Below are 16,650 nucleotides of genomic sequence, written 5' to 3'. Positions count from 1 at the left end.
AATATTTTTATTTATTAAAGATGATTTTTTTACAAATTAAACGAGGCAGAAAAAATAGTTTTTGTATACATAACTACCTATTTAAATATTTATGTTCCTTTTCAATAAACTCTCAACGTATGAAGTACATACAAGGTGTCCATACTATCTATGGTATGTTGGAGAAATACAGGCACGTAGGCCGCTGATTGTTCTTAAAAACCTTGTTCAAATCTGCACAAATTAGGAAAAAAGGGAATCAATGGACAGATTCGTTGTCCCAAATATGCAGAAAAGGCACGGTGCCCTCCTTGGAATATAACAATTGTTCGAACTCTGGGACTCAGGGAGGCGTTCGTACGTAAGGTTATAATTGAATTTAAGGCCCCTTAAGGGGATTTCGAAGCAACAACAATGCATTTCACATGACTTTTGGCTTCCAAACTAGCTGGATCTAAATCCGTTGAATTTATCAATGTACAAACCAACTAAAGCCCCTACAACATCAAAGACGAAATTATCAGTTAGATCAAGAAGGAATTCCATAATTTGCCAAGGGACAAAGCGGGGAAGCCCTGTTTGCACTTTTGTCTTCGTATAGAGACTGTAATTGAGGCTGGAGGTATTTTTATTGAATAAAATAAACTAGATTCCATGAAAAATTTGCTGTTTTTTTTTTAGATAAAATTGTTAATAGCTTACACACCTTGTAAGTAAATATTTTTGGTGCATAATCAAGATTAATATGAATATACTATAGTATGTTGTTTCTTGGTTGGTAACATTTAATAAATGTAAGTATTTTATTATCTTTGGGATAATTTAATCGGATGAGAACCAAAAGATAAACAAATATTTACTACCATATAAATTATAAATAATTAATTAGTAATTGAATGTTTGTGCTTGTATATTTTTGCAGGTATAGAGTGTTTTCATTAACGCCATAATTTCATAGAAGGAGCGTGTCTATTGAGATTACGGCATGAATTTATAATTTTTTATAGGTGAAAAACGATCCATACCAGTAATATATCGAGAGAAAAAAATGTGTGTATTTTATGATGCAAAATTATACAAATATATATTCATACATATCAACAGGGTTCTTTCAGATGTAAAAAGAAAGTCGTAATTTGTTATATTTTTGTTGAAAATTATATAAAAAGATGTTTTTAGTGTGTTGCATATGTGCTACAAAAATAATTTAAGGGTTCAAATTGATATTTTTACTAGATAAAATCGAAAAATTTCTAATATGTATTGATGAAACTTCATCAAATGAATTTCAAAATTAAAATCCTTAAAACTTTTTTGATACTACTTGATGTCAATAATAAACAGGGATATTTGAATATAAACAAATTAATATGCTGAAATTCGATATAAAATATCTAAATTTGTACTATAATTTTATATATGGATTACGTTTTTTTTTTTTTGGATAAATAAAGAAAAAGAAGATTATTCTCTCCACTATAATACTTTTTTTAAATAACCAATATGGAAAAAAGATTGAATAACGATGTAATAATATTTTTTTATTGGATTTTATGACACTTGGTTATTGAGGGATATACTAGTGATAGACAGTAAGGTTCCCGTCCTTTTTTTTATGTTTCCATTTTGGCATTCATTGCTTCACTATTTTCTATAATATTTATTAAAATAGGACTTTCATGGTTATGAAACTTGGTTTTTAGGCTTACAAAATGGCCAACATGAACATTGCTGAAACATGTGAAATACTCTAATAATAGCATCATACGTTTTAGCTAATATCGCAGCATTGATGTATCTTTTGTTCACACCTACATATACCCATCTTAGGATTTAGTCTCTTATGAATCTGATTTCATAAGTAGGATTTATCGGGGTTTTACACCTACGGGGAAATACCAAGGAAATTATTTTTTTTCAGCAAAATTATTTTTATTAATATTATGAATTATTTACTAGTTTAAATTTAAAGTTTCATTTAATCTTTGTCATTATATTTTCATACTTTGTTGACTTTTTTCCACAGGTTGGGTAGTGTTGTTCCAAACGAACAACCAAAAATCAGTGCTTTATGAGAATATACTAGGTAATGTTTTTCAATACAATACAATTTTATCATTTAATATCTTGGAAACACTGAGATCTAAGTTTATCAACGTGTGATAATGATGGGACTGAAAAAACTTTATCAGAAAAAATACAAAATTCTTGTTTCCGAATACTAACACTGTGAGACTATTATATTGTGCTTCCGTGCTAAGCGAATGCCCAAGAGGATAATTGAGTTCACAAAACTGCCCAAATCAACAGTTTACAATTTGCAAAGGCTTTCCATAAGTCGAATGGGTTGGGAATACCTGCAAGGAAGACTCATTATAGTTTAGAGAGCAAAAAGTACCCTGAAGCAAAAGGAAAAAGCAAATGTGGCCTCCTAGTAAAGTGTCTTGGGGAAAGAGTCGCATAAAAGTCTACATAACACTTTTGACTCTTTGCTGGGTTCCATTTAGAAGACAGTGGCCAACAAGGAAAATGAGTTCCTTGTCCAGGCCTGTGCTAAGTTTAGGGCAATTAGGAGGCTTCGGTTGATGCTGGAGATGGTTGGCTTGTGTGATTGACCTAACTATGGATCCCCACATGTAAGACCAAAGATTTGAAAATTGCTCAATTAATTTTGGAAAATAAAATGGTATTTACAATATCCTTCAATTTTCTGCATTTAAAATCCACACTCTGTTGAGTAAGACAGGCTTCAAAGTAAATTTACTCTTAAAGTATAAAAATAAATGCTTGAAATTGAGAATAGTTACAATTTACTAACAGTATTTTGTAAAATGAGAAACCCTCATACATATTTATAAGGTAGTCCAGAGTTAAGGTCCTTTGTCAAATATTATTTAGATATAGATTAAGGTTTGTATTATTTTTACAGTTTTCAGGAATTTTTGCCAATGTATTTTTCGTGGCTACCATCAGCAAGTCCATGCTCAGCCTGGAAATTGAATTAACCTTCTTCTCGACCTTACCCTTACAGTGCAACGTTTAAGGGGATAAAATCACTTGAAAAGGGAGACTAAAGGCCACGAAATTGTCTTTTTACCTTTTTTAAACATCATTTGCAGTATGGGCTAAGGTTTTTATACGGAGAATAAAACATTATTTGTATAAAAACAACGTTTAATTCATATATTATAAAAATATCTGCACATAATATTCATAAATAATAATTATTAAAAAATATTCTTTTGAGAAGTTATTTTCATACTTTTTACAGGTACTTCCCGAAAAAAAAATCAAAACCTTTACACACTACCATTATGAACAAACATAGAATACAATAGCACTTATGTACGACGTTCTTCCAAGTGCCCCACCAGTAGTACGCATACCATAGTTGGAGGACATTTTTTTGGCTTAAATTTTCTTTATGTACTGACTGCTAAAAAGATTTATATCCTATTTAAGAATATTTTTAATATGAATCTTCAACTCAAAAATTATTCGAATGTTAATAGTTACAATCGGCTACAAATTAATGGACCAATAAGACGATTTTTATAAATGTTCCTTTTTTTAGTTATGTGGAGTTGCACTTATTAAGTACAAGTAAACATTATAGGATTACATTTACTCCATCTAACCTAGGATTTTTTTTTGTGGAATACAAATATATACCGTATATTTCTTTCTTTAGAAATCACTTGGGTTCGAACATAAATTGTATTCAAAAGAAATACTTCTCCCGAGTGTGTTGTCCATGAGATCAACTTCATATGACCAATATGACGATTATGTATGGCATTTAACATATAAATTATCTTTATTACAAAATTACAAAAAGTATTTAAATATGCAATTATGGCAAGTTTTACAACAAAGATTATTTCACCAAAAAAAAAAAAAAATCTGATAAATAGCGAAGGGCGCTTGTAGGTAACTTGCCCCCAAATATATTATTTTCTATATGAATACTTCTAGAAGGCAGTCTACTCTAGGGTAGTAACTTTTTAAAATTTCAAATTCCTGAAGTGTATTAAAATCGAAGGGATAATAATATATCAATATTTTGTTTATATTTAAGTGTAAGAGAAAATTGTCACGCTTACAATGCATAAAAATTGATATACAGATTATAAACATATTTTTCGACTTACAGTGTGCCGTAACATAACTGTCTTTTTTATAATGTGTGGACATCAACCTATAGAGATTGTAGTGAAGTGAGATTTTTTTTTTTTTTGAAATACAGTCAATCATTATAATGCATTAGAAAAATGGGTTCGCTGTAAAAAATGGTTTGCCAAAATATTCTAAAAAATTAAATTAATTGCAATTTTACATCTTAGCTATTATTGGGAAATTTTGTGAAAAATCAATTAATTGCCTCAATTTCAAATATACAATAAACGATTTGTAATTCATTTTTATTTGTAACATTATTTAAAAAAGAATAATTAAATAATCGGCTTTTTGTAGGTGGGTGGGGTGGAAGAAGGGGAATGGAGGGGTGAAAAAAGAAGGATATTATATCTTACACGTTCCAAAAAAATCAAAAAGTTTTTACCATTTTTTTTCAATGATAGCTTGTACCATATATTTAAATTTTAAATTTGAGCATTTTTCAAATTTGTATCTTATCTAGTTTCTGAATAAAATGTTTTTTTCAGATCGAAAGATGGAGAATGTAGTGAGCGTTATATTTACAATTGATATTGCTGTATCTTTCTGAAAAATAAATAGGTGTTACTGCACCATAAAAAAAATATGATCAAACCACGTATAATGATGTAGAAAGCAAAAATTAGTCCTTTCAATTTTGCTGTATCTCAAAATTTTTAGTTTTGTACAAATTTTCTTATTTGAGTAATTGGTAATAACCAAAGATTATAGTACATTTTTACAATTGTTACCTGTGAGTTTGCTCCTAAAAAACAGACAGTAAGATTAAAGATTTCTTGTGAAGCTATTTTCTATATTATAAAAGCAAAATTTGTTATATAGCCAACGGTTACTATTGCTATTTCTAAATTTATAGCATATCAGTGATACTTATAATAATGTATGCGTGAGATTTTTCATTTTATTCTAATTCAATTTATTGACAATATGTCATTTGTAGGGGTATTTACATCTGTTTTTGTTACAGGAAACTGTTGTTTTTTTTTAAAGTCAAAATGCAATTACCCTAGTGTACATGTCATGTATTATTAACCAAGTTTTGAGATACATGCTACATAATGGAAAATATATTGTGAAATCTCTTCTCATCCTTTTTCTATTTCTTTCTTTTTTTCTTTATACTTATATATGTATAGTATATGTATAAATATGAAAAATGTCATTCTTATTCAGAGAGTTTGACTATAAAAAAAAAGGGAGGGGGGATAGGAGAATTGAATGCCTCTCTTGAAAGACACATAAAAAAGTTATTTAAAGAAAAAAGCTTCAATAAAGTGACTCTAATTTTCTTTTTCTTCACTTATGTTGTACAGTGTATGTATCTGAAATATGAATAAATTTTATTACAAAAATTTGGGAGTAACTGTTTAATATTTTGTTTTCATTGGAATCAATGGAACAAATCAAAACGAACCAACCTCCTGATTTTGCTATGTGCGGAAAAAGTCTCAGGAACATTGTCAAGTAGAGTGTGGGGAAAAGGCGTACCAGCACCACTGTTCGGTACATATTTGAGGCCTCTGATTCAACTTGAAGACTTAATATCAAAAGTTTGGATTGAGTACTATTTATTTATTTTTGGCTAGCATCAGATCTGAATCCATTGTAAAGAGGGAAGCCTATCGAACCTCGTACAAGAATATTGATTACCTCCATGCCTGGGATAAAATGGATAAGGCTTATATCAAAAAGACTTGCTTTGCCTTTAGATACCGTTTATAAGCTTTTGTGGCAGGTAATGGGAATCTTAGTGAATAAAATTATTACTTAATTATATGATAATTTATAAAAAATAAAATGAAGTATTTATCTTTTATTGTTCTTGCGATATATGATAAACTTTGTTCAGATTTTTGTAACACACAATGTATCTACGTACCTAAGTCCATTCTGAAGAAGGATACAACTCTTTCTTTTTCATTCTGTCCTCCGAGGATATTGAACAAAAGATGAGGAGGTATCTTTGTTCAAAAGACATTAGTCATTGTCAAAGCCTTCCTTACCTGGATTACGTATGTTTATATTTATTCTATGTACAGATATTTTGTATGGTACATTCAGTGGAAGGTTAAAAAAGGGCATTGTATATTAGGGAGGTTTTTTTCAACTTTTTTCGAAATTTGATTACAGGTAATTTGGAAAAGTTATCAATAGGTAAGAAAATATTCAGTCTTAAAGTAGCACAGCAAGGTCAAAGTTTGAAATGAGAAAACATTTCTTCATATCATCAATTAAAATTAATTTAGAACATTAATTATTTTTTTGCAAAATTTAATTATGATTGGCATTATTCTCACTTTTAAATAACAAAAATAATTATTTTTCTAAAGCTGCCCTATGGAGTAAAAAGAGAGAATAAAATAAGACCGTTTTGATGTTTTCTTTCCGAAAATGGATAAAAAAAATGTGTGCTATACGCGGGTCATGAAATTTTTTAACTTATTCTTGTTTTTTGTAACATAGTATAATTATACAAAAAAAAAGTTTAAACACTTTTAAAAAGTTTAAAAAATGTTTATCAGAATTATTTAATGCAAAAGAAATAAAGAAGTTTTCTTAGTTTCTATCTTTACTATGTAAAGTCAAATTGTCTGTTTTCATAATTTGATCAAGTTGAGCTACAGAAAGATGACCTCGTAGGACAATGCAATTTTGCATAGGTCATTTTCATACCATAAGACAACTTTTTTTGCGAAACTTTTAATCGAAATTCGAAACAAGGGTAAACACAAACCTCCCTATTATACAAAGGTATGTAAATAAATATGGGAAATGGTTTGTTGAGTCAAAGTTTTGAGGGCATTTCTGTTTTTATAGTTGTAGGGGTTATCTATCTTAAAATAATTCTTAAATATTTATTACGCTTTAAAAATATATATATTATTATACCTATATATATTAGGCTTCTGATACCATATAAGACAAAATAAAATATTGAAAAAAATATCTTTTTTATCTCTATTCTCTACTAAACGTCTACATTTGTATTTACAATAAGCATATCAAAGCTACATACAAAATAATTTTGGCCTTCAAACGGAACATTTTCTTATTAGTTGACCGAAATCATTCGTTCATATAAAATAGTTCGGTCTACATCGGTCTCAAAGAAAAATTATGTCTAGGTTGGTCTTTGTAAGTGGACTACTCGCCAAAACGATTTTGACAAAAGACAATTTATCGAACAGATATTTTTTCAAATGAATATTTATAAAAATAGTTTAATGTAATATAGTTATGTAGTTTAGTTAATTGTTGTATGTATGGTTGATTCTACTCTATGAGATTGTTTCAGGTCATTGACAATATCCGATAAAGACTCAAATCACATGTAATGTTTGGATTATGTAATTATCATTAATGAATAATTAAAATAATATATATTCTCTCCTAAATAATAACAATAAAGGTACCTCTTTATATGTTATAACCATAGTATATTAACAATATCTATTTATCACACTATTACGATACTGTCAAGATTTTTCATGAAAAGAACATTGACATTGAGAGCAAAAAATCAATCCAAGATTTGAAAATGAAAAAATTTCTATCTATGGTCTGATATCACGTACTGAAAAAAAGTATTGGTACCTTACAGTCTGAAAAAGTTGATCTTGGATTGATTTTTAACTTTGGTCTTTATGTATATCGATATGAATAGATTTCCATATTAAGCTTTTAAGAAATGTCATGTTAATAAACTTCTTGGAAGTAATGTATTATAGTACATTATAGGTAAACCCATGGAAACCTAACTATGTAGTTTATTACTACTTTAACAAGTAAAAAAAGAAAACTCTTTTAATATATGATGCCTTTAGAGAGGAAATATACCTTTCCTCAAAGAGAATATGAGTATAGTATGGTATTGGATATATAATTTTCTAAGAATCATATCACAAATAATCCGTGTTTGTTGTTTTTAACATCCATTCAAACTTCCCCCTTCAATTCAATCTACATACGCACATATCACATTATGATGTAAATGAAGGCTTTTGAAGAAAGCACATGCATGTGTATAGAAAATAAAACCTTTTGAAGATTGACTATGAAGAAAAGGCAAAAAATGCATCATTATGAAATATGTTGCAAAAATGAAAAATATGGCTTGAATGGAGAAGAAAGAGAAAAATGATAATAAATCATTAGGATATGGGAAGTGGAATTATAAGAAAAGGTAACTCTTCTTATTTTGTGATGTTTTTATATAAAGTATAAAATGTGGGATTGTGATTGGTAATAATCAGATGATTTAAGCATTTATGCATGCATGAGTAATGGAAAGTTATTAGGTATGTTTGTGTGCCTATACTATGCAGGTAGAGTGAGGGAATATATGGAAGGAATAAAAAAATTCTATATTGCAAAAGATAAAAGTTTAGAAAAAATAAATTTATTATTTGTCAAAAAAGAGGCTTTATTAATGTATGTCAAGTACAATCAGTGTACGCCGGATAGCACTATAAATTTAAGATTTTAAAGAAACGTGCATGGTTTCAGCGTGTGTCAAAGATGGAAACTGGGAAAAAGAAAACACACCATACCTATTTCACGGTTTTTCTTCCATAAAAGTGAAAGCACAAGCTGGGCCACCGAAAATCTGAATAGCATTTATGTTTTTATTTTTGTAAAGTCAAATCACACTCTATTTTTGATTCGTCGATTCCGTTTTGGTGATAATTTTGATGTCAAATATGCAAGACCAATTATCAAAAACATGGATAAAATAATGGAAATCATCGAGTCCCACCCTCAAATAAGCACTGTTTTAATTTTTAAGTAGATTATCATTATCATTAATGGAAAATGTATAAAAAATGAACCCATTTAAAATAATGTATTGATTTTTACAATACCTTAAATTTTCACAATTTGAACAAAAAAAAAAAAGAACTCGGATCAGCGCTGCAAATCATCTAATCTCATGGGCCCTTTCTCTTCTTTATTTTCATTCATCATTACTTTTTGATGATATACATTCGTTTATTCAAAATGATCGAATGGATGTAGATTGTAGGCATGCACAACAATATGTGTGTGTGTGCCTAAGTACAATTGAAAATGCGATTTTTGCAAAAAATGAAGATAATATTGCATTTCTGTTCGCATGATATTATTATTAATGTTTTTGTGAGGATTTTTTGTATAAAGGCCATCATAAAAATAAATGGACACTGAGGGAAAGAAGGGAGGGAGACATTAAAACCTCGTTAAGACATATGTACGTTATACATACATATGTAGTGTCTTAACATGAAAACAGTCTTGAACTACAATATAGATAAGAAGAAAGTCCAAATTTAGGTCCATTCTAATCAAACTGTATCAATTTTTCATTTTTTGTATAGTAAAAATCTATTTTGGCTAATTTAAATGCAATTTGCCTACACCCAAAAGGTAAAAAGAATAATATGCTAGAAATAGAAATTGATGGTAATTCATATAATTATGAGAAAAAATCATTCTAACATGCTTTTATGTTGAAGGGGTACATATAGGTATAATACCATACAAGTGTTGTGATTCGGTCCGAAAACGATATCCAGATCAAATTTGTAACGAATCAATGAAATTCGTTTGAATCTTTATTTTATTTGGCAATCTCTCCTTCGCAATTTAACAGAGAAATGTCCCAAAATCAATTTGTCAGTACTTCCCACTTGGAATTGGAATTACAATTCAAAATTTCTTACAAATTGTACACAGCTTAACATGGGCTAATTCCAAATCAACCAATACACATTCAGAACACTAAATAATAGAAAAGAAGGAGAACCATCGACAGCTGACAAAAATAAAGTGTATATTTTTGTCTATGTGATCTAAGGTGTGTGGAATAACCATACGATGCAACTGTTATAAGAAATGTAATGTGCACTTTTGTATTAGTGAGATACTGAAACCCAACAATAAAACTTCATAATATGTAAGTAGGACATCATAATCAATTATTGTTTTGCATTTTCCAATAAATCTATGCATGCACGTCCTTGGCAAATGAGGCTTTATGTATGTGCATACATTTTAAAATTAAATTAATCTCTATGGAAATACTCATACTATATTATTGTAGTTGATGTTGTATGCCGTCTAAAGGGAGTTTTATTTGAAAATAGTTATGGAAGATGGGAAAAGGAAGGAAGGACCTGCCAAAAATCAATTGATTTAAATTGATATTCGAAAGCTATGAAAGAAAAGAATTTATTCTTTCGTTTTACATATTATGTATATTAGAATTTTTTGTTACTATTATTAATTCACTTTCTGCTTTTATTCACTGTCTCCTGATTGATATATATAGAATTGCGAAAAAATATTGAAATAAAGGAGAGTATACAGAATGAAAGAAAAAGAACAGTTTGTACAAGTATCAGTTCTATTAGTATTATTTATTGTCAACAACAAGTGATTCATATAATGAAAAAGAGGATCCAGATAGCAATGTATAGTGTTGTACATTGTAAGTATTTTCGTTATGTAAAAACAATAGAAAATGAATAGTTTTTTAGAGGAGAGATCCTTAGTTGTCATGACATTTAATTATATTAGCAACAAAAGCTATAAGAGAAAGCAAATTAGCAAAAACTTTACATTGAATCAAGCAAAGATATAAGCAGGATTTAGACCCATACCAATCTTCATTTCTACTCTTAGTTCAACAGGTACTTAAAGTTACAAAATTATCAAGGTTTACTTTTTTTCAATTTCCCCTATGGAAGGAATTGTGTAGTAAAAAAACACCTTCTCCCCGCCTCCCCCCGTTTTTTTAAACAATCACTTCTATTATGTTCACCTTATGTTGAAATAAAAATTCTGCATGATTATTCCAGATCTTAGAATTATATTCTGTATACTGGGCTAACTGTTATTATTTGATCATCTCCATTATGCGAGTTTTGAGAGGTAAAAATTGATTTGTTTTTACAATTTTCCTACAAGCAATATTGCCAAGAAAAACAATTTCCTAGTCGACACCATGAGCACACAGTTTTCATATATATGCAAACATGCATGGAAGACAATGAAAATCATTCTTTTTCGAGGCACCAGTCAGCTCTCTAATGGCCTTCTACTGAAATTACGCTTGAAGCGGCTCTCCTCTCTCAATTTTCTTCTCGTACTGTGTGCTCACTGTGGCGACTAAGATAAATTTTTTTAGTAATTGACTGCTACAGCATTGTGATTAGGAAAATTGCAAAAAGATTACTCTTACCCTCTCAAAATTTATATAAAAGAGATGGGTAAATAATAACGACTGTCCTGGTATATATATATCTATTTTTTTTCACCTACAAATAAATGCATTTTTTAACCGATTTTGACCCTTTTTTTTCTATTTATTTTATGTATGAAGTTTTGAGGGCTTGACGCCTTCCTTTATAGTTGCTTTATGATTTTAAGTATACTTATAATAATTATAATTATGCATATACATAATTAATATGTAGGATTGAGGAAAATTTTCTCTCGAAGGAACTGAGCTTCTTAATAATGGGTTGTATTCCCCAAAGTTCATTCACTCTGATTTTAAATCATGGCATTCCTATTGAATAGATGGGAGAACCGACGTCTTCTCTGTACCACATAATGAGAACTAGTTGATCAATGGAGCGTGTGTCATTAGGCACGGAGATATCACAAGGAAGAAGTGCCGTTTCCCCTTGTTGATAAATGATGTTCAAGCTCACAAGATTTGATATGGAGGAGGTGGAAGTAGACTTTCTTCGTCCAAGAATTTCATCTTCATTGCTCTGTCGTCGAGAGTTCTTGTTCAAGGATGTCATTTCTGGAAAGAGAAAGAAAAAAATTGATAAATAAATAAAGTTACCCTAAATCGGGGTTAATTTTTTGAAGGGTTCTAACAAATTAATCTTTATTGCTACTCTTATTTATAAAATGTATTAATCATTCGTTACCGTTAGTTGTACTTCTAGGGATATATGTTTACCTTTGTATATTGTACACAAATACTACATATTTGGAAAACCATTAATCAAATGAGACATTGACGAATGTAAACTCTGTACATTTGAACACTTGCAAAAAATTAGAACTTCTACAAATAATCAAACAATTATAATATTCTCCATGTTTATTTATATACTAAATTTATATGTTTTATAAAGGTTAGGATGTTTTAAAAGTCAGGATCGATGATCTTAGCCATTTTGGAGGCCTAAACTGCCAAGTTGTATAGGAATAAATATATTTTTTATATAAACAATAAGATTAAGAAAAATGGTTAGCTTATTTAGTATATTTGAATGTAAGATAGGACAAACAAATAAAATAACTTCATTAAAAAATTATGTCTCTAACGTCTTAATTTATTTTATATATTACAAGTATGTATTAAAATATGTTATTATTTTTTTATTTACCTACATAGAGTGGACAATCAACGACCTCTTACATTTCAAGGATAAAATATTTATATTCAATGACAGGGTGTGGCAAAAAATCATTAACTTCGTTTTTACTATGTAAATCAAGGTTTATGTGAATGCAGTAAAATTATTCTGGTCAAATACTAACAAAACAAAAAAACACTAGATCTTCCTAAATGTCTTAAAAACCGAGAAAATGCTAATTCAACTTGATCAGCAAATTTCTTTTGGCAAACTTTTGGACTCTGGCAAGAAACTAAGGGAGGAGAAGTTGTTACCATGGATCCACACCAACTCCCCGTACATAAACGTGGTGTTACAGCAGAATATTACTTCTGCATACACGTCCAAAAAGGTCAAGAAGAGTTTGGAGGACAACTTGCCTTTCTGGCCAATGAAAATGTGGCCCCTTACTCACCAGATGCCAATCCCTTGGATTTTACTTTTTGAGTTCATGTTGAGTCCAAGGCCTGCACCTTCTGTCACCCAAATATCAACAAACTTAAGGAGACTGTCACCGAGCCCTGGGATGCCATGTCTGAGGACTACATTTTCAACGGGTTCAAGGCCTACTGTGCCATCATTTTTTTTTGCAGCACCTGGTACCCTACTTTAATTGTATGTAGTCGATTAAAAAGTTGCAACTAGAAAGAACACTCGATAGACTAGAAAATATTTGTTTAAAAAATATATACTTATCTCAATTTGTTTCAAATTTTTGTTTAATTATGGATTTTTTACGTTTTGCGTTACCTTTGATCTCTTACTGTGACTTGTTTCTTTCAAAATTGATCTGATACTTTAGCCGTTCTCTTGTTGACGAACAAACAAACAAAAAATCTGAGGAAAATATATAACTTTCATTCAACTTTGTTCCAGGAGGTAGCTATTTCATTACTTTATAATGTGATTAGATTTGTATTCACTACTGGAAATATGCCTTTATTTAATCAAGTTTTATCAAGTTTAAAGAATAAATTTGTTGATTATTAAGTAATCTCATCGGCTTATTTATACTTAATTTCGTAGCTTTTCCTGCTTCTACAATATTCCAATCTTCTTATAAATATTATTCTTGGAAATACAGTTAGTTTGTACTATGTGTTGGAGTAGTTAGGAATGTGTATTTGCCTTTGAAAATAAATATTGGTAATAAATAATTTCACATGATATTTAAAAAAAATATACAATTAAAAATTAATTGATGTAATTTATGATAATCAAATAATGCCCTCAATTTCTAAAATACTAAAAATGATTTTTTCAATTCATTTTCATAATTATCTTAACAGAAATAACTTGACAGAAAATTATGCTAGAGAGCTAAAATTATTGTTATCAAATCTAATGTTAAATTCTAAAGTTGTGCAGTTTGTTTAAATTATGTTAATCAAAACATATTTATTTTGTAAAATCCATCATTTTTAAGACTTTTGCAAAATGGGCAATAACTAACAAAGCTATATACTTATTATCCCCGAAAATATAAAATTATATGTACTGTGTAAAATGTTGCATCTTTTTGTATAAAGTAACTATCTATATACAATTTCCTCATGAGGTTCAGTATACTCAGGATAATAGAGGACCTTCCAAACAATATGCATACTTAATATCCGGGAATCTATTACCACAGTGAAGAACCATCAAATCCTGCCAGAAATCCCTTTCCCACATTTTGATATTGTTTATGTGAATAGACTCTTAGAAAAACAGGATTTGCTAAAAATGCAGAGGAATTTAAAAATATGTTTGTAATTTTTCAATATCAAAAGGCTTCTTCCATGATGGGATACTTTCTCTTCCTCTCTTAAATTAAAGATGGAGCATAGGATTATGAAAAGAATTGAGAGTAAGGAGAAATGGACTGAGGGCAAATTCGAAAAAGTATTAAATTTGCTTGTAAAGAAAGAGTTGTGGCCATTAGTGGTTTATTTGTACTTTTACTGTATGATTCATTATAATTAATTTAACACGAGATAGTATATTATGTATAAAATATATAAGTAATATTAACAAAATATTTAGTGTACATGGTTAGTAAGTTAGTGGAGAAAGTAATAGAGTAATAAAATGGATGTCAAAGGCTGCTGAACATGAATTTGAGGTCAATCTAACCATGAGCATGTCAGAGTATGCTGCTAGGAAGGTTAGGGCGATCTCAAAGTATAAAGTCATGCCATAGATCCACAAGACCTTTCAGATGTCTGGGAAGAAGCCGACAGTATTCCCACTTGATTGTGCCGAGTGGATACAGCAAACATGGTTAAAGCCTGAATGAGACAATACATGAATTTCTCACCACAAGGCTTTTGGCCTACCCAATCCTCACATCAGAATCCTTTGGACTTTTCAATATGGTACCATATTGATTCCTAAGCATGTAGAGTCTTCCAGAGCAACTTCCCTAAAATCAATTGATCTATGGAGTTTCATTGGTGGATGATGTCAAGTGGGTCAGTGCTAAAGGATGTACTCCCTTCTAACCTCGTCTGGAGTCTTTAATTGAAGCTGATTGAAATCAACCTCATAAATAATAATTTTCATAATATTTAAATAAAAAGTACATTAAAGATTTTCATGTACAACCAAATTCTAATCCGTTTTGCATGGTTATTTGTAGCAAAATCATTGTGGTCAAATACTTTCTGAAGACACGGTATATGGGCCAATAAAAATTATTTTTTAATAGTATTTGTCCTACTTTTTCCCCCTAATTTGTTCATATATAGAGTCCAAAAATGTTTAGATTGTTTGAGCAATGTTGTGGCATCAGCTTCACCCTAACGTGCAAAGTATTTCATTGCTTTCTTCCTTCATACCACCAACGTCAAGATTATCATAAATTTCATGGAAAATAAAAGTATGTAGAATGTACATATTACAAAGAATTTTTAATACATTTTTATGAGTCATAAGATTATAATCTTGTAATCTTACAACACACTCTGGATACCCACTATAGGGGTGAATAATGATAGTATTATATAAGTATATTTCTATAAAACAATGAGATGTGCAAGGCATCAAAAAAGCAGTGTAGTGTACTTATAATAAATCCCCCTAATTATTTTTTCCCTAAAAAGTCTCATTTTTTACAGATGAGTATTTCTATAAGTTTATGAGAAATTAGATTTATTTATAAATAAATGTCTTTGAACGTCAAAGTCAATTCCTCATAGATTTGAGAATAAATTTAATATCCTCAAATTTCTTTTTTTAATTTAAAAATGAGAAATTCTTTTATATTTTTCCCCATATAAATCGTACATATTTGATAAATACATACTATGTATATAAATATTTCAAATCTCTTCCCTATTTGAAAACATTTGTTTTACTCTAAAACTCACAAAATGGAGGGCTCTTCAAAAGACATATATATATTGATATTGAAATAATTTAAAACGGCAATATTGGACAATAAAACGACATATCCTAGGAATAATGAGCGTACACACGAAGGGATTTATTGTATGTATTATATTTAACCTATAATTTTTGAACATAAAAATTCAAGATGTTTGAACAAAATTAAGATTATTATTTGTCCGTCCACTAAAGAAACAAATATTACATTGTCTTGTTTCTTATATAAATTTTTATTATTATTTACAGAAATATAGTATTTTCTGCTTTGATTTCATATTTCTATTGTCATTTTGGTATCAGAAGTATAAATAGTGAACATTTCATATTATCAAAGTTAAATATAAGTTCAATCAATTTTATATAACTGAGATTATATTTTTTTGGGCAGTATATGGTTAAAAAAAATTACGGAAAAAAACAAAGAAATTAAAGTACTTCATAGTAAAAAATAGTCAATTTATTAAACCATTTAGTCTTAGGATAAGTAAAGATTTTTTCCCTACCTAAATAAGGTTAAACAAAAAAAAAATCTATTGTTGGGTGAAGCAGGCTAATAAAAGTAAAATGAAATTAATATTTATGCCCATTTCAACAATCTTTGTGGTGTCCATAAAAAAATTGATTACAATCAAAAATTAAATAACTTTCTAAATTAAGCTATCTTAAAGAGAATTTTCTAACGTGGGGTAATTTGATTAAAAAAAACTAAATAACTTTTTTTTTTTTAATT

At 29.1% G+C, this 16,650-nt stretch overlaps 1 protein-coding gene across 1 annotated transcript in view; it reads right to left on the bottom strand.

Moving 5' to 3' along the window:
* Nucleotides 1-11,490: 11,490 nt before the first annotated feature.
* LOC121113887 (uncharacterized) overlaps nt 11,491-16,650 on the bottom strand; it is a 174,711-nt gene continuing 169,551 nt past the window's right edge. The window contains exon 2 of the mRNA XM_071894163.1: nt 11,491-11,947. Within this exon, the coding sequence (XP_071750264.1) occupies nt 11,694-11,947 (254 nt within the window). The 3' untranslated portion in view covers nt 11,491-11,693. The remainder of the gene's footprint in view (nt 11,948-16,650) is intronic.

Source organism: Lepeophtheirus salmonis, chromosome 2, assembly GCF_016086655.4.
Source record: "Lepeophtheirus salmonis chromosome 2, UVic_Lsal_1.4, whole genome shotgun sequence".
Classification (NCBI taxonomy): domain Eukaryota; kingdom Metazoa; phylum Arthropoda; class Copepoda; order Siphonostomatoida; family Caligidae; genus Lepeophtheirus; species Lepeophtheirus salmonis.
Note: the sequence above shows the minus strand (reverse complement) of the source record. Positions and strands in the feature narration are given on the sequence as shown.